This window comes from Onychomys torridus, chromosome 14 (genome assembly GCF_903995425.1).
Source record: "Onychomys torridus chromosome 14, mOncTor1.1, whole genome shotgun sequence".
NCBI lineage: Eukaryota > Metazoa > Chordata > Mammalia > Rodentia > Cricetidae > Onychomys > Onychomys torridus.
This window is the reverse complement of record NC_050456.1, coordinates 78,397,085-78,417,138: the sequence shown is the minus strand read 5'-3', so window position 1 is coordinate 78,417,138 and position 20,054 is coordinate 78,397,085. Positions and strand designations below refer to the sequence as shown.

General features: G+C 41.8%; 1 protein-coding gene across 1 annotated transcript in view; it reads right to left on the bottom strand.

Moving 5' to 3' along the window:
- Positions 1-20,054, bottom strand: part of Rcor1 (REST corepressor 1) — a 90,659-nt gene that overhangs the window by 24,062 nt on the left and 46,543 nt on the right. Inside the window, exon 3 of the mRNA XM_036206219.1 lies at positions 19,295-19,378. Within this exon, the coding sequence (XP_036062112.1) occupies positions 19,295-19,378 (84 nt within the window). The remainder of the gene's footprint in view (positions 1-19,294; positions 19,379-20,054) is intronic.

Here is a 20,054-nt window from a genome sequence, read left to right as displayed (position 1 = left end):
ACTTTGTAATTTAAAAATAAAAATAAAAAAGCGCTATTACAGCTACTGTTTTTTATTTGTCTGAGACAGTCTCTCACTACATAGATTAAACTGCCTCTGGTAAAGCCAGCTATCACAGCCACTTTAAGACAGTCATCTGGGTGTATCTATCAGTGCTCTGGAGCTTGTGATGACTAAGTTAACATGTGGAGCCTCGACACCCATCAAAGAACTTGCTCTGCACCAGCTGTACACATTTCTAACCATTAGCCTCAAAATCCAACAAAGCTGAGACAGTTTGCTAAGTTAATGCCAGTGGTATCTGTTCCAAAAGGTAAAGGCAGCATAAGTCAGGTGTGCTCACAAAGCTCTGCTTCTACTGATATCGCTTGCTTGCAACAGGGTCGAGGCTGGCCTTCAACTTTTGGCAACAGCTCTATAGCAGTGTCTAGCCCCACAATGTTACTTTAATGCTTCTTCAGCAACTTCTGTGTTCCTAGTATTTCATAAAAATTACAGGTTACTGCCATTTGGACTTACTTCCAGGAGTTGTGCCCAAAAAACTGGGCTTTAAATTTAAAGTAAGATGCAGGCAGTGGTGGCATATACCTTTAATCCTAGCACTTGAGAGGCAGAGGCAAGCGGATCTCTTGAGTTCAAGGCCATCCTGGTCTACGGAGTGAGTTCCAGGACAGCTAGTGCTAAAACGGTCTGAGCATCTCTCAGCACACCCCATCCCAGAAAAGTTTAAATAGCGCTTGACGAAGTGGCTCAGAGCTCACCTGCTGCCAATCCTGACAGACTGAGCTTAGCCCCTGGGTCCGCATGGTAGGAGGAGAGAATCAACCACAGCAGGTCATCCTCTGACGTCCACACTTGCAAGAGTGTAAAACATCCACACCCACAATTAAACTGGAGCTGTGCAAGCCAGTGCGCCTAGAGAGCAGCCAAATTTCCAGTGCTAACTACCAGAGAATGTGAAGTCCCCCTGCTTTCTTGTTCCCCCAACTGAAACGCTTTGAGGTTAACTAATCAGGTAGTTGGCTATTCTGCCTCTGTGCTCTTACCAGGAAATCAATCTACTTTCTGCTTCACTCAAGCCTTCCTCTCTCTATAAAGCCCATTAAAAAAATTATAGTCAAAACTCCTTTTGCTTCTTTTGTCTTCTTGTTGACTTTTTTCTTTCTTTTCCTTCCTTCCTTCCTTTCTCCTTCTCCTTCTCCTTCCTCCTCCTCCTCCTCCTCCTCCTCCTCCTCCTCCTCCTCCTCTCTCTCTCTCTCTCTTTTTAATTTATTGGTGATAGTGTCTCTCTATATAGCCCTGGGTGTCCTGGAACTTACTATGTAGACCAGACTGGTCTCAAACTCAGAGATCCCAATTGTTATTTTGCTTTTAACACCAAGTATCAACTTTTCCTAGCAAAGTCAGGTCACCTAACTGAGAACATAGTCCATGGGCATCTACTCTTTTCTTGAAATGTTCTCTAGTTAGAGCTAATTGTACAAATACTACTTTTTTTTAAAGCAGTTTATTTTTATTTTATATTATTTTTTTATTTTGAAGATAGGGTCTCCTGTTACCCAAATTGACCTTAAACTTTTATTTATTATGTATAGTGTTCTGTCTGCATGTATGCTTGCACATCAGAAGAGGGCACCAGATCTTATTACAGATGGTTGTGAGCCACCATGTGGTTGCTGGGACTTGAACTCAGGACCTCTGGAAGAGTAGTCAGTGCTCTTAACCTCTGAAACACATCTCCAGCCCCCACAAATACTACTTTTGACAGGCCTCATTTCTTGGTGCTCTCCTACCCTACCTGGTCTGATGTTCTGAGAGATGGATAACTACCACCCACCCTATTCTGCACAGGACAGCAGACAAAGTGATGAAACAGGAGGTTTGCATTATTCAAAAATTCCCTCATGGTTAACTTAAGTGAAAATAAGCTTTCCATCTAAGAAAGTCAACTCTGTCCTCCCTCCTTCAATAAATGGCATTCAGCATTCAAAAGAAGAAGAAAAGAAGGAGGAGGAGGAGAAGGAGAAGGAGGAGGAGAAGGAGAAGGAGAAGGAGGAGAAGAAGAAGAGGGGGGGTCAAGATCATGATGGGGAAACCCACAGAGACTGCTAACCGGTGCTAGTTGGAGCTTACTGACTCTGGACTGACAGCTCGGGAACCTACAAGGGATCGAACTAGGCCCGCTGAATGTGGGTGACAGTTGTGTGGCTTGATCTGTTTGTGTGGTCCCTGGCAGCAGGACCAGGACTTATCCCAGGTGCATGAACTGACTTTTTGGAGCCCATTCCCTGTGGCGGGATACCTTGCTCAGCCTTGATGCAATGGGAGGGGCTAGGCTCTCCTTCAACTTGGTATGCTATTCCCTGCTGTGGGCACACATACTACTAGCCTTCCCCAGGTATCCAGCCCACTCTTGAGAGAGAAGAGGCTGCCTTTGATTGCCACACTGACACCAGCCTGCAGGTCAGAAGCATTAGAATCAGACAGTGGGTGGACTCATTCTGCTCTAAAATAAAGCAATGACAGCACAGTGCAATCATTATTTACTTGACAATTACTATCAAAACAAACATGGACAGCCATTTGATATTAGTTGTGTGGTTACAGATATGCACCACTGTGATTGTAAAACAAACATAAATCCATGGCTTTTTAGGGGCTGGGGTATTCACTTATTTTGCTGTAGCCTGAACAGAGTAAGAAAATACAGCCATGATTGAAGGAATTTGATAGAAGCCAAGAACAAGTAAGAGAAGAAAATGCCATGTTTTGAATCCAATGAAACAATGTCCTTAGTATGAGTAGTAAGAGTTTCAAATTCAACTACAAAGGAGAAAGTATGCAGATGGAAACTGCCATGGTAACCTGAATTCACCCTTCCCTCCCCGCCCAAGACACTGCAGACATTCAGAAAGGCCAATCCTGAATATTCTATACAGAGTGGTGGGCTGACACCATGAGGCAAACTGAGGACAAAGCTTATGGCCTTAATGGAGCTTAAAAAATATGGTCAAGATTTGCAGTGGCAGTAAGTACTGCAAAGGAAACATGTCAGCAAGTTCTCTCATAGCTCAAATTGAGCATGCCAAACATTTTTCTTAAAAATGTAATAATGGGGGCTGGGGATTTAGCTCAGTGGTAAAGCGCTTGCCTAGCAAGTGCAAGGCCCTGGGTTCAGTCCTCAGCTCTGGGGGGGGGATGTAATAATGGATTGGAGATGTTACTACATAGAGTGCTATGCCTAGTGTGCATAAGGTTCTGGGTTCAATTCCCAGCACAATAGAGTATAATAAATACCATGGCATTTCCTTTTATTATTATTAAAGATGTTATCCCTAAGACTCACATAGAAACAAAAAAGAACATTTAAGTACAGCAGTTCTGCCACCTGGTGGACACAGACAATATTACAGCTAACATCTGAAGCTTGAAGACAAGTCAGAAATAAGATGAATATGCTATTTCTTACTCTGATCTTATAAAACAAAATTCCACTGCATATAATATTTCTCCCCTGGCTACCCAGTAAATACAATGGCATAAACATGACAGATGACTGCTCTATACAAGGCCATGCATGTTATGTTCTATTCTGATCTAAACTGTACCTTTGTGTCCTGCATCAACTTATTGTATAACAGGAATAATTCTGTCCTCTTTTCTAGAACTCCTCGCCTTTTATCAGTGTAAGGGTAAGCAGACTAGGACTGGGTGTGGTGGTGCACATCTTTAACCTCTGCAGTCAGGAGGCAAGTGAATCTCTGAGTTTGTGGTCAGCCTGGTCTACATAGTGAGTTCCAGACCAAATAAAGCTACATGGTGAGACACTGTCTCAAAATAAATAAATATAATATTAAGATACAATACTCCTTTAACTCTTCCATATCAAATCAACTTACTTGACTTGTCCCTAAGCAGGGAGTTGAAGACTCAAGGCAATCTTATTAATTTCCATTCGTACCTGGCTGTGTACACTATAATCCAAAGGAAAGAATCAAGATCTGTATAATCAGAAGAGGAAAGAAAAGGAAGGATAGGGAAGGCAGAGAAGGAAGATGGGCTGATCATGGCTGATTATAATAGATAGAAAGAGTCCTGGACCACAAGTCAAAGCCCTTGGCTTCTCCTAAGGACCTGCTAGCTAAACTCCTTTGCTCAACTGCAGAACAAGAATGAGACTCTTCTCCAGACCTTCATAGAGTATTAGGAGAACATTGAAAATAATCAAATGTAAGCAACTATTAAATCAATTCTGTCATAAACATTTCTTTTTGCAGTGCTAGAAATCAAACCTACAGTTTCAGCCATGCTAGGCAAGTGTTCTCCCATTGAGCAATATCTCTTCTAGGAAAGAAACAAACTTTGTAGGCTTTTTTCCTCAGTGCTCAGAACTGAACCCAGGCCTATGTTAGATTAATTCTCTGCCATTGCGCTACACCTACAGTACCTAATGCATATTCATGTCCCAAATCCCCTTTTTGTGAATAGAGACTGCTTTAAAAATTACTCATTTCAAGGCCACCTCTGACTAGGTTCTAGGCAGGGACAGTGGCATTCCCAGTGTCTTGAGTGGCATACCTGCCCTTAAGCCCTGCATCATACGGGAAGTTCTGCCACACAGGCTTCACCCAAGTCACTTCCTCTCTGTGCCTGATCCTTCCGGGGACAGTTCAGAAGATGCTGAAGGGAGGGAGGGGCTTTCTCTCACAGATCCTACCACTTTCAATGCTGCAACCTGTGGGATGTTTTGTCACCCAGTACAGACTCAGTGGACAATGCTGGAGAAAAGGCTAACAGCTCCTGGCCAAGCTGTAGCAGGGCAGTCTATATCTAATAAACTACTGTCCAGGGAGCTAGTTCTCCAGCACATCTTTCAGGTCTACTTCGTGGCTAGTGCTGCTCCTGAAGACGTGATCTGGGGCCTTCTGGAATTCTTACAGTTGAAGAGAGAAATAACTCAGACAATTCATTGCAGTTGTCTTAAGTACCAAAGAAGGAACTATGAATATACTTATCTAGGCAGCTCACTGCAGAATGGAAGAAGTCCTCTCCTACAGGGGTAAGACATCATGCTTTCAGCCTTACTCAAGTGTTATTCATAGTAAGGAAACCAGAAAAAAGAAAAGAAACAAAACTAAGTATTTGAAACAGGAACGTGGCTAAGTAAATTATGCTACAAGATGAACTATCATTAACAGTTCAAAACTCATGTTTCCATTTTTGTTGGTGGTATAGTCTCTTTGTGGAAGATTTAGTTACTGATGTTGTGTGAGACATAATTTCACTTTGTATCTGAAGCTGGCCTGGAACTTACCCATAAAGACCAGGCTGGCCATAAACTCACATTAATCCTCCTGCTTCAGCCTTCTGATTTGTTGGGATTACAGGCATAAGCCACTATGCCCAACTTCCATTTTTGTTTGTTTGTTTGTTTGTTTGTTTCCCCTGAGATAAGGCCTCACTATGTAGCCCAGTTGACCTAAAAATCTTGATTCTCCAGAGTTCTGGTATTACAAGCCTGAATGACTACATCTAGCCTATTTCATTTCCCCCCACAAGACAGGGTTTCTCTGTATAGCCCTGGTTGTCTTGGAACTTCTCTGTAAACTCTGGCCTCCAATTCAGAGATACACCTGCCTGTCTCCTGAGTGTTGGCATTAAAGGTGTGTGCCACCACTGCCCAGCACCTACTTCATTTTTAATGGCAGAAAAATTAGAGTTTAAAAAGTATGGTGTGATACCATAGTGCACAGCATCACAGAGTCGAGATTAGAGAGCAAGCTAACAGTGATCACAAACTCCACAGTGTGAGGGGGCTAATGTGATGTTTTCAACAGAATGTATACTTTTAGCATGTGTGAGCCCTAGCATTTCCCCAAACAAAAATATCCATATGGTAGGATGGAGGATTATCAATTTTTTTTTGAAGGGGTGTGTTTTTTTTAAGATAGGGTTTCTCTGTGTAGCCCTGGTTATCCTCAAACTCAGGGATCTGCCTGCCTCTGCCTCCCAAGTGCTGTTGCCACCACCATTACCAGGTCATCAATTATTTTTAATAATAAGTAGAAACTTATATGTAAGTATGTACTTTCCCCAAAAAACATTTGAGAATAACTTTCATATTTTATGACCTAATCTCTTATATATTGAGCTGTATTGCTAATAGTAGTATATTCTCTTATATAATCACAGAAAAGCAAATAAATTAAATTCTTGACAATGCTTTATTAATCTCTGTCCATAGTCCAATCTTGCTAGTTGAAACCAAATTGCTTTATATTTGATTAACTTAAAATAAATTCCAGTTAATTTCACCACTACATATGCATTTTTTAAAGTATGTTTTATATACCAGAGAGTCATTATTTTGCCTAATAAAGGTAGCATAATTCCTGGTATGAGCAACAGTGTTCCGCCCACTAGACTATCTACAATGTATAAATCTAACTCTAGCGATAACAGCAAGTAAGGAGAAAATCCCTTCTGTCTTTTTCTGGAAGCAGTAGTAAACTAATCTGACCACTTCAGAAAATAATTTGGCACTGGCTTCTCAGCTGACAGATGAGACAGAAAAATAGGTCAAAGAATGTTTGTGTAGTAATGTTTGTAGTGAAAACTTGAAGTAACATTCCCCTGTTGGCAGAAGGAACAAACACACTGTAACCATGCAGAGGAAATCCAAATGTAGAGGGAAGAAGGTAAGACATAAGGATGAACAGGAGCAAAAGAAGCCAGACACGTAAGAGAGTCCACCACCACAGGGCGCTGCACTAAGCTCTGTTCACAGAAGCTCTTCTAGAGCTTATATTAGGGACCAGAACTGCACTAGGTACATTCCATCACTCACAGGGCGGCTTCTCACCAGACTAAAGCCGTATTTAAGCAGGGTTGTTAGGTCCAAACAGCACCTACTACCTCAGAAGCAGGAACAAAAATTATTTATTGAATAAACTGATGACCACAAGGGAAAAAAATTAGAAGATTCCAGATGATCGGAGCTGCATAGCAAATAGTTAAAAACCCTGAATTTGCAACTGTACAATGAGGAATTTTCACACTCCTACCATCTCTTCATTCAACCGGCATTGTACATTTACTCACGACATGCCAAAGGGGAGAACAGACTTAAACAGACCAAACATAACAAGTTCCCACATTCAGTCTTATAGTAGAGAAAAGAGCATACAATAAACAGTATGCTGAGTAGTAAGAAGGAAGGAAATCAAGTGAGGTAAGACTGAGTGGTTCCTATTTCACAGCGTGTTAAACATCTCTGGTAGTCTCACATAAGGAACTGTACACCTGGGGGAGAACACTTGTACTACTACAGACAAGGGAACAAAGAAAGCACTTATGAGGGTACACTCCAGATAAGGTCACAAGGGCAAATACTAGTTACATAACTCAGGGTCAACTTTTAGTTTCCAATTTAAAACACACTGCAAACTAGAAAGCCACTGGGATATCTTGACTAGAAACTATTCAAAATGTTTATAGGCAGTGGGTATATTTACAGTGTATCTATGTAGAAGTTTAGAATGGGAAACACACTATAGGTCTGGAGAGATGACTCAGTGGTTAGGGGCACTTGCTACTTTTCCAGAGAACCTTTTCTACAAATAAGAATAGATCATTAAAAATTATCCAACACAATTCTGGGAGGTGGAAGGCTGGGGCAGAGAGACCCCGCCAGCTGCCACCATGACAAAAAAGATGTAAGGTACTGGTAAGCCACAAGCCACGTGGCAAAGTATAGATGAATAAAAATGGGTTAATTTAAGATAAAAGAACTAGATAACAAGAAGCCTGCCACGGCCATACAGTTTGTAAACAATATAAGTCTCTGTGTGCTTACTTGGTTGGGTCTGAACGACTGTGGGACTGGAGGGTAAGAGAGATTTGTCCTGACTGTGGGCCAGGCAGGAATACTTGTCCCAACGTGGGGCAAGAGTTTCCACCTAAAACCTGGAGGGGGAAAAAAAAGGAGCTAAAAACAGCTTCCTAGTTGTCTCTCTCAAGTTAGCGGCAGCCTGTCGGTTTGAGCTACTATGGCGGGTTCCTGGTGTGTGTGTCTGACCTGCAGTGTGGTGGGAATGAGGAATCTACAAGCGGCACTTTACTCTGCTGTGTGGTGAATTTAGTCTTTGCTAGTTTTTAAAAAAAAAAAAAAAAAGAAAGAAAGAAAGAAAGAAAAAAAAAAGGGTTTCTGGGCTATGTGCTGCTTTGATAGAACTGCTTCTGATAGTTGATGGTACACATGGCTCCAGACCCAGAGCTGGCGGTAAACTGTACCACCACCACTTTGGGAAGCTGAGGTGGGCGGAGTCAGCTGCCACAGTGTCATTTCAGTCTTACAAAGATGGATATTACACAGAGAATCTGGTTATGTTGTCTACAGAAAAAGAGTTGATCGTAAAAGCTGTTGAGTTAAACAAATATGTAAATTTTAAAGGTACCTTGACTTCAAAATTTGGATATAAGGATATGTTGCTTTGGAAAAGAGTCTCTGCTTTTGTTTCCACAGAAAGCCAGAGGCTGTGGACTTGTTCCAGATTAAGATACATCAGGTTTGATCAGCCAACAAGACCACGTGAAAGGTCTCCGATGACACCATGGCCCAGATAATCCAACATCCAAAATGATTTCAAAGCAACTGGCTCAGAGGCTTACCCTCACGGACTACTCCATAATCCTAAAATTTTCTTTGTGTCCCTAGAAGATACAGCGCCCTTCTCCAGCAGGAAGTAGTAAGAGAAACTACGCCCAAATTCCCAAAATTATCAAGGTGGCTTTAGAGATGGAATTGGCTCACTCCTTCTCTAAACCCAGGCATATTGCTTTAAAAAAAAAAAAAAAAAAAGTTAAGAGATTCTTGTGTCCCAAATCAGAAGAGCCCTCTGGTTTGGGACAGAGAAAAACCACTATTTTTATTTAAATCAGGTTGATTATAAATATGATCTCTTTCTAAAGAAAAAAAAAGGGGCATATGATATAGATATAATAGGATGAAAGGGTAGATTAATAAACTTACTTTTAAAGAACAAAAAAAAATTATCCAACACTATATAGTTCAGAAAATGTATAATACAATAGGATGACTTTTTAAAGATTTATTTTATGTATATGAGTATTTTGGCTGTATATGTGTATGTGCACCACCTGGGATCTGGTACCCGTGGAGGTCATAAAAAGATGTGGAGGCAGAGGCAGGTGGATCTCTGTGAGTTCCATGCCAACCTGGTCTACAGAGTGAGTTCCAGGACAGGATCCAAAGATACACAGAGAAACCCTGTCTCAAAACGCCCCCACCCCCTAAAAAAATGGTGTGGACTCCCGTGGAAGTAGAGTTATAGATGGTTGTAAGCCTGGATGGGTGCTGGGAATCAAACCCAGGTCCCCTGCAACAACAGCAGATGCTGTGAACTGCTGAGCCACCTCTCTAGACTGTTAGATGCTCTGATCAAAAAATGACATGCATTGATGGGAAGACGTGCAGAGATGACGGCAACACTAGTGGAAGCCCATGAACTGTGGACTAATGGCTGTGGAGCCCCCAGGGGACTAGACTAGGCCCTCTGGATACAGAAGACAGTTGTTTGGCTTGAACTGTTTGGGGGGCACCCAGGCAGGGGGACTGGGATCCATCCCTGGTGCATAGGCAGGCTTTTGGGAATCAGATGCCTGTGGTGTGACACCTTGCGCAGCCTTGGTGCAGTGGGAAGGGGCATGGGCCTGCCTAGGTTCAGTGTGCCCAGCTCTGCTGACTCCCCATGGGAGACCTTGATTTGGGGGATGTGGGGATATGGGGTGGCTTGGGAGAGAGGGCTGGGGGGTGGAAGGAAGTGGGATCTGTGTGTGGTGTGTAGAGTAGAAAATTTCTTAATAAAAAAAAAGAAAAAAAAAGAATCTATTCAAGTTCCATAGTTAGATGGAAAAAATGACGCGAGTACTCAAAGTGCACAGAGGGCGCCAGTCAGTAAGAAAAACCCTCCTTACTTTGCAAACTCAAACTGTGCATACTTCACACATCTTGTACGACTCTCTTTGAATCAATTCTTTTCAACTCTGATTCAACTGATTATCAGCAAGACTTATGTTTCTTATAATTGTACCCATTTAAAATTTTAAAAAATAGTCAAATAAATTGTCACATAAGCATACACATATGCATATACTACAAAAGACATAATGCACAGTGAGCAGCACCATCTGTCTGTGACCAATCTGCAACAGCACTAAGTCACTTTACTAAGATCTACCAAGGGAGCAGCAGCCTTCCCTGGGAAACAACTCTTACTCAGGAGCTGCTTCTCAACTAACCCAAATTCTCGTTCATGTCTTTCAAACTCTATCTTAATCCCAGCACTAGGAAGGCAGAGGCAAGAGGCAGGCTGTTGTGAGTTCAAAACCAGCCTAGACTGCATAGTGAGTTCCAGGCCAGCTAGAGTTACATAGGGAGACCCTGTCAGAAAGAAAGGGGGTGAGAGATATGTGCAAATGAGAGCTATGGGTATGGCTCAGCAGGTAAGAGGGGTAGCCATCAAGACTGACAACCAGAGGCCGGGCCGTGGTGGCGCACACCTTTAATCCCAGCACTCAGGAGACAGAGGCAGGTGGATCTCTGTGAGTTCGAGGCCAGCCTGGTCTCAAAGTGAGTTCCAGGACAGGAGCAAAGCTACACGGAGAAACCCAGCCTCAGAGGAAGGGAAAACGAAGATGGACAACCAGAGTCCAATCCCCAGAACTCGTGTGTTAACAGAAAACCAATCCCCATAAGCTATCCTCTCACCACCAGACGAGTGTTAGGATACAGACACAAATGAAACCTTTCAAAAACTCTGTTCTAGGGGCTAGAGAAATGGCTCGGTGGTTAGGAGCACTAGTTGCTCCCCTGAGGACCCGGGTTCAATTCCCAGCACCTACATGGCAATTCACAACTGTCTGTAACTCCAGTTCCAGGGGATCCATGGCACCAGGCATGCATATGATGAACATGTATATGCATGCAGGCAAAATACCCATACACATAAAATAAAATAAATAAATCTTAAAAAAAACTTTTATTTTATATGTATGGGTGTTTTCTCTGAATGTATGTCTGTGCACCATGGGGGTGCAGTGCCCATAGAAGCCAGAAGAAGGTGTCAGATCCTCTGGAACTGGAGTTACTAACTGTTGTGAGCTATGGATGATGAGCATCAAACCCAGGTCCACTAGAAGAGCAGCCAATGCTCTTAACCACTATCCCAACTCTCCAGCCTAAAATGCAATTTTAAAAAAAAAAAACGAAGAAAAGCTGGGCAGTGGTGGCGCACACCTTTAATCCCAGCACTCAGGAGGCAGAGACAGGCGAATCTCTGTGAGTTCAAGGCCAGTCTGGTCTCCAAAGCGAGTTCCAGGAAAGGCGCAAAGCTACACAGACAGGGAAACCCTGTCTAGAAAAAAATAAAAAGAAATAAAAGTAAAATAAAAATAAAAGGAAACACCCTTATCCTAGTCATGCCCCTAAGATGTCCCACCCAAGGGAATTTTCTTCATGATTGACTGCTCTGGTCTATTTGGTACCCAGGGAATTTGTTGTGGAATAATCTCCTTGTACAATGCAAAGATGTGTCTTTGCCAAGGCGCTTTCTGATTGGCTTAATAAAAAGCTAAATGACAATTAGCTAGGCAGGAAGTATAAGTGGGAGAGCCAGAGAGAACTCTGGGAAGAGGAAGGACAGAATCGTCAGGAGCCACAGACGCCAGACAGACTTGGAACAAGTCAGACACACAAAATGGGACAAAGGTAAAAGCCATGTGGTAGAACATAGGTCAATAAAAATATGGGTTAATTTAAGTTATATGAGATAGTTAGGAACAAGCCTAAGCTATCTAAGCTAGGCTGAGTTTTTAAAATTAATAATAAATCTCCATATTGTGATTTGGGAGCTGGCAGGAGGAACAGAAAAATCCACCTACAGGGTAAACTCAGGTAGTCAAGTTTACTCAGCAAGGGCTTTTAGACACTGAACCACCTTGCCGATCTCATAATCACCACCTGCCTTTCTGGTTGCTTCACTTCTCACTGTCCCAAAAACAGTGTGTCTCAGATAAGAGAGTCTGTAAATTAAGCACTAGATTTCTGTCTCAATCCCAAATACAAATGCCTCCTCTCCCCTTGTCCAGCTAGCAAACTCCTACTCACATTCCAACTATTCTAAAACACTCAGGGTCTTAAAAAGCTTTCTCCCCACAAGGAAGAGGCACTTCTGGTAATCAAGGAAATCATCACAACTGAGTGAATGCAGGAGATACTTGGTGCCAAAATAGGTTAAGGGTCAATGCCCTCCTTCCAATTAGTGAGTATTTAAGTCTGACAAGCTCTTTAACTCTCACTACACCGTGGCAAACTGCAGATGACACTCACACTTTTTTCCCTTACATATCAAACCATTGTTTCTCAAGTAATGGTCTATGTTCATTAGTGGAGTACTGTTTCAACTCTGTGGTTCGTCTGTGCTCTTAAGTTACTTACACGTCCCCAACTGAGTCTCTCTCTAAAAGGCACATTTTCTTCACATATCCCATGGGCTGCATCTCCCACTAAATGATTTTTACTTAGACATAACCCAAAGCAACTTGTGAAATATTAGTTATGTTTTAAGTCCTTAATTATACTTGATTAACCAAAGTAGCACATGAAAGCAGATGTGTGCAGTAAATGTAGTCTAGAGACCTAGGATCCAGTCCTAAATTGACTACTAACTAGCTGTGAGACTGCAAACATCTGATAAGGTGAGAAAAAATATTCATTTTCTCATTACCAGTGGAGTACTGACTTCCTAGATCCTTTAGACTAGCACACGTGCAAACATGTAAAACTGTCCCCAAAAATATGAATAAAAATCAACTTCACAGAATAAACTCATTCAAAACAACCCCAATAAGATACTATGGTAGAATACCGCACACGCAATCTGCTTACCTACGAGACTAAATACATGGGCTGTGACAAGGGAAAAGAATGAAAATACTACTGAGTAAGGAAAAACCCAGAGCTGGTACTGGCACACACCTTTAATCCCAACACTTGGGAGGCAGCAGAGGCAGATCTCTGAGTTCAAGGCCAACCTGGTCTACAGATAGAGTTCCAGGATAGCGAGTGCCAGAAACCCTATCTTGAAAAACCAAATAAACAAACAAACAAACAAACACATACATTCATAGAAAAACATCATGTATAGACATATGTCCATGCACAGACACATACCATGTACAGACATACACTGTGTATAGATATATATGCATGTATAGACACACACCATATAGAGATTCACATGCATGCACAAACATATAAACATAACATGAACATAGTATGAACTTGGATGAACATTGTATGAACGGTGCATGAATTTGACCTAAGTGAAAGAAACTAAATGCCCTTGCTGTATAGTCTGGGGTGTTCACTGATGTTTCCTCCAGCTGTTAAAAATCAAAATGCTTTCAACAGCTCCACTCATATTGCCATAATTCAAAGGCAATCAAGATGCCCTTTGGGGTAATGTATCAACTGTGGCATTTTCAAACAATGGAGCATTATTTAGCACTAAAAATAAATGAGCCATTAAGTCTCAAAAAGGCCTGGAAGATCCTAAGATGTACAGTTCTAACTGAAAGAAACCTATCTGGGGCTGGTAAGATGGCATTAACTCGAAAAAGTTACCCTCTGACTCCACCCCACCAAAACACAACAATACACTCACGCACACACTGGAGCATGCACAAAATAAGATATAATAACATTTTTAAAGAAACAAAGGCAGGTGGATCTCCAAATTCAAGGCCAGCCTGGTCTACACAAGTGAGTTCCAGGACAGCCAGAGCTACATAGTGAGACCCTGTCTAGAAAAAACACACAAAATCAATCTCAAAGGACTTTAATACTAGTTGCATCTCAATAACATCCTACAAAAGGCAAATCTATAGAGACATTATAAAGCCAATAGCTGCCATGAGTTTGGAAGGAGAGGAAAGAAAGGATTCTTAGCACAGCGAAGCTATTCTGAACAACAGTGGTATACAGCACAGCCAAGAGCTCTACTGTCAACACTCTAGGTGGTAATAATGTGTGTATACAAATGCACCAACTCTACAGGTGCAAGATCTTCACAGCAGGGGAGGCTATCCATCGGTGTATATGGGTATTCTCGGCTCCCTGCTTAATACAGCTATGTACCTAAAATTTGCCCTAAAATTTTTTCTTCTTAAAACAGAAAAGAAGAAATGAGGGGCTGGAGAGATGGCTCAGTGGCCAAGAGCACTGGTTGCTCTTCCAGAGGACCTGGGTTCAGTTCCCAGCAACCATAGGGTGGTTCTCAACCATCTATAGTGGAATCTGACGCCACCTTGTGGCATAAAGGCATACTTGCAGATAGAGCCCTCATATACATAAAGTAAATCAATTAATTTTTAAAAACATGATCATGTGTTTCTTATTCTGTCTTCTATCCTGTCCTCTCTTACACCAGACTATATTTTCACACACCCAGATAGTATAAGCCTACTACATGCATGGGCTATATGACAGAAGGAGATACATGGTACAGCCAATTGCTCCTTGAGTCACGATGATGAAAATCGCGACATTAAAGTGGACACAAGAGAAAATAAGGCAATAAAGGGACATGGTATGATGGCTATTCTCGGTTGTCAACCTGACTGTAACTGGAATGAACTATAATCCAGAAGTGGAGGACACGCTTCCAGACCTTGAGGCTGGAAGGCACACCTTTAATCTGAGCCATATCTTCTACTGGATGGAAGAAGAAAGGGTTTGTTCTTTGCCTGCTTGCCCTTGCCTAGTCAGCACATCCATTCCTTCTTCTGGATCCCAGTAGACCAACTGAGACACCCAACTTCATGTCACTGAGCAACAACTAGATTCTTGGACTTTCTATTCATAACTAGCCATTATTGGACTGCAACCTGTAAGTCATTCCAATATATATACTGGAATACAATACATGCACGCACGCACACGCGCGCGCGCGCACACACACACACACACACACACACACACACACACACGCGCGCGCGCGCGCGCGCGCGCTACTCTCTCATAAAACTGGCAGCACAGTAGGTGCATTGGTACCAGCAACACCATGGACACACAAGTAATAAGATGGCTACAAGGTCTAAGCAATAGAAAACTAATCATTTTTGGGAGCATGATACATGTGTTCATGGAAACATTAAGTTGCACATGGCTATAAGTAAGCAGGAGAGCGGGCTCCCATGACTAAGAGCACTTACTGCTTACAGAGGATCCTCTTACAGAGGATTCAGGTTCAGTTCCCTAAACCCACATGACATAAACTCATGCTGGCATACAAATAATTTAAAAATAAAATAAATTTAAAGAGCAGACAAGTACTCTTGACCTCTCATCTCTCCAGCCTGCTTTTGTTTTTAAATGTATAAACTATATACAGTATATCCATACTTGGTTATGGTAAAAAGTTAGGTGATTATAAATTCAGAGACAAAACAAAGTTTTCAGGTGACACAGAGAAAGCCAGGATCTACAGCGAGTTTTAGGCCAGCCTGGGCTACAGTGTGAATACTCTCAAAAGGAGGGGAGGGTGTTGTTAAAAGATGGTTCAGTAGTTGAGTGCAGTTGCTGCTTTTATAGAAGAAGATGCAGGTTCAGTTCCCAACACCTACATAGTGGCTGACAACGGTCTGTAACTCTGGTTCCAGAGGATCTAATACCTTCTGGCCTCAGGTACCAGACACACATGTAGAACATATACATAGTATGCATGCAGGCAAACATACACACATAAAATAAAAATAAAAACTTTTCTTAAAAAGGAATTAAAAGAAAACTTTACAGGGTGTTTTAACAATGTGGGAAGTGCTCAGGCTCAGGGCAACAGAGACATGCACAGAAAGAGCTCTACTATTACCTCAATATAAATGCACACAGAGCTGAGGATATGCTGAGGGGTACAGTTCAGTGGTACAGGGACTGGTCCAGTATACACAATCACTTGGGATTGATGCTCAGCACCACCAAAAATGGAAGGTGCAGGTAGGGATGGAGGGTGGGGTAATGCATGATAAGATTTACAGAGGGCTGGAAAGATAGCTCAGCAGTTAAGAGCTGGCTGCTCTTCCAGAGGTCCTGAGTTCAATTCCCAGGGAGCACATGGTGGCTCACAGCCATCTATGAGATCCAGCGCCCTCTTCTGGCAAACATTGTGTACATTAAAAAAAAAATCTTTAAAAAAAAGATTTACAGAAACATTCTAAACCACTAAGTTGTTATTTCTGAGTAAGAAACCTGGGTTTTTCAGTTTTTCTTTTCTGTGTCTTCTAAATAGTCAACAGTAGGCAAAATTGTTACTTTTAGATTAGCTTTTGTTTATTTGTTTTGTCTCTACACACACACACACACACACACACACACACACACACACACACACACACCATTTCCAGCCCTAGCTATCCTGAAACTCACTCTGTAGACCAGGCTAGCCTCCAATTCTGAGATCCACCTGCCTCTGCCTCCTGAGTGCTGGGATTAAAGGCATATGCCACCACCAGCTTAGATTAGTTTGGGTTTTTTTAAAGATTTATTTTATTATGTATACAGCATTATGACTGCAGGTCAGAAGAGGACACCAGATCTCATTACAGATGGTTGTGAGCCACCAAGTGGTTGCTGGGAATTGAACTCAGGACCTCTGGAAGAGCATCTTAACCTCTGAGCCATCTCTCCAGCCCCTAGATTAGTTTTTAAAAGCTCAACTTTTAACTAATATTGAGTAGAGCTTAACAGTAAAACTGAAATTTATTTTACTCAATACCGATGTTTAAAAACTCTCAAGCAGGTGTTATGTGCACACTTGTAGGCCACTACTCAGGAGGCTGATGCAAAAGGATTCCTGTGTTAAAGCCAATCTAGGCTACACAGTCATTTCCAATCTTTGGTGGGGGATGTGTGTGACGTACTAACTTTATATATTCATTGGTTTTCTTGTGAATCTAATAAGAATAAACTATTAAAAGTTAAATTCTGTTCCCAAAGATTCTAGTGTGTAATGTCAAGATACAAGAGATGCTCATTAGGAAGAAAGAAGGGGGAAGGCAAAGAAAGAAAAGAGGTAAAGAAAGGATACTAATATAATTCTAACCTAGAAGAAGTATTGTGAATGGAAAGAGATCCAGACTCTGGGAACGGGCTAGGAGTGGTGGTGCAGACCTTTGATCCAGCACTCCAGAGGCAGGGGCAAGTGGATCTCTGTGAGGCCATAGCGAGTATCAGGACAGCCAGGACTACACAGACAATTCCTGAGGAAGGAGGAGGATGGCTCAGCTGTTAAAGGCTAGGCTTACAACCCCACCCCTCCCAAAACAAACAAAACAAAAAACCCATGAAAAAAATGGAATAAACAGAAAAGAATCTAGGAGCTGATTCAGAGGAGATTTGGAGCACAGCTGTCAGTGACCTTGGGCTCTTTACTCCTCGTCTGTAAGCTGTGCACACGAGATTCAGAGAACTCCCCTTATACCTCTGTGGACAGTGAAAGCCGAATGACCAGAGACAGCATAAGCACATGCTGTGCGGGGCATAAGGCTCCAAAATGCTTGCTCTTCCCCAGGGCACTGGGACTAGAATGCCTCCAGGAGGACAACAGGGTGAAGAGATCTCCAGAGTGGAGTCGAGCTCCAACAGTAAGGAAGAGGCTAGCTGGGCACCTAAGAACCTCAAGGAGGCACTTTGTCAGCAGGGCTCCGGAAAACAAAGCTTTACAGATTACAAGGAGGTAGACTGTTTTCGCTTCTTTTTTTCCCTGCTCTGTAAGAAACAGCATGTTCCAAATGACATGAATCCACTCTGTAAATGCTCAAAGAGAAGGATGAAAAACAAAACACACCAGGAAATATGCAGAAAGCTTTTCTGTAGCCTAGCAAAGATCAGAAATGCTAAGGCGGGGCATGGTGGCGTACACCTTTAATTCCAGCAGGTGGATCTGCGAGTTCCGGGCCAGATATGCATAATACCAAAAATTGTGATATGATTTCAGTTAACAAACCCCATAAATGCCATCCATGAATTACAATGAAAATTTCTCAAAAGAAAAATTTGTTTTATTTCTTAGTTATGATGAAAATAAAGACCTTCAAACAGCAAGGAATTATGGTAACACAGCAGATACAAAATTAGTTTTAAAAGGTAACATAGACAGAAAATACGATTAATATCCTTAACAGAACCTCTTTATCTTCCCCCTCCAAAACAAAGGTCAGTGGTCTCAGGGTATTTGCCAGTAACACTGCTAATATTGCCAGGCTGGAGGTACAGCTCAGTGGTAGAGTACTGAGCTAGGACTGTGAAACCCTGGGTTAAATCTATGCATTCCCAGTTGAGGACTTACACATTTCATTGGTTTTTTTTTTTTTTTGCTTCTTCTTCTCTTCTTCTTCTAATTATTATTATTATTATTATTATTATTATTATTATTAATTGTTTTTGTTTGTTTGTTTGGTTTTTGTTTTTGTTTTTTTTTTCTGAGACAAGATTTCTCTGTAGCTTTGGAGTTTGTCCTGGAACTCGCTCTGTAGACCAGGCTGGCCTCGAACTCACAGAGATCCACCTGCCTCTGCCTCCCGAGTGCTGGGATTACAGGCGTGCGCCACCACCGCCCGGCCTTCTTCTTTTTTAAAAAGGATTTTCTTTGCTAGAATGTTTCACCTATTGGTATGTATGTGCACCACAGAAGTCAGAAGGGGTCATTAGATTCCTGGAACCAGGTCCTCTCCAAGTGCTCTGACTACTGAGCCATCTCTCCAACCCACTATTTCCTTTCTATAGGTTTCCTTAGCTACATTCATTACTACCTTACACAGCATTCAGGAATATGTAAAAGATAATGAAATCACAGGCTGGAAATATTTAAACTGACTGGCCATAGTTTAAAAAACAATAATAATAAATAAATAAAGTACATACTTCCAAATTCTATATTTTCTTTTTCCCCCCCAAGACAAAGATTATCTGTGAAATAGTTCTAGCTGTCCTGGAACTTGCTCTGCAGACCAACCAGGCTGGCCTCAAACTCAGAGATCCACCTGCCTCTGCCTCCCAAGTGCTAAGATTAAAGGCATGCACCACCACCACCCAGTCCAAATTCTATTTTAAAACTGTGAGAGAGCGGTAATAGAGAAAGACTTTATGTCACAATGATGCTTTTAAGAATTTGCATTTTCTAAGAAAGATGGGAAATAAAAGAGCTTCAAGACTTACGTTTTGCTTCTGAAAGATTCTGATTAGGTGACCAGACCAACATGCCAAGATTGTCTCGTTCTTGACTGCGTCTTGCCAGTTTGGCTTAGTGGAAAGAAAATAAAAACTGTATTATTATAAGTTCGTAGCTGTAATAAACAGTAAATATCACCACTATTCTGATCTTCTAAGACTCAGAATATGACATCACCACCTGCCCTTCACCTTACACCCTTACAATAATATGAATAAAATAACTTTAAAACAGTATCTTAGGAAATTCATAAAGTCCACTAAAATTACTAATATGGAGCTGGAACAGAGTCTAAAACAGTGGTTCTCAACCTGTGGATTGTGACCCTTGGGGGGGGGGGTTGAATGACCTTTCATAGGGGCCACCTAAGACTACATTGCATATCCTGCATATGATTCATAACAGTATCAAAATTACAGAAAATAGCCAGGTGGTGGTGGTGGCGCACACCTTTAATCCCAGCACTCGGGAGGCAGAGGTAGGAGGATCTCTGTGAGTTTGAGGCCAGCCTGGTCTCCAAAGCGAGTTCCAGGAAAGGCGCAAAGCTACACAGAGAAAAACCAAAACAACAACAACAAAAAATTACAGAAAATAATTTTATGGTTGGGGGTCATCACAACATGAAAGGGTTGTAGCATTAGGAGGGTTGAGAACCACTGGTCTAAAGGATGAAGAGACAGGAATGTAACAAATAAAAGTGGAGTAGCATGTACCTTTGAATATGTCTTTTTAGTTTTTATTTGTTGA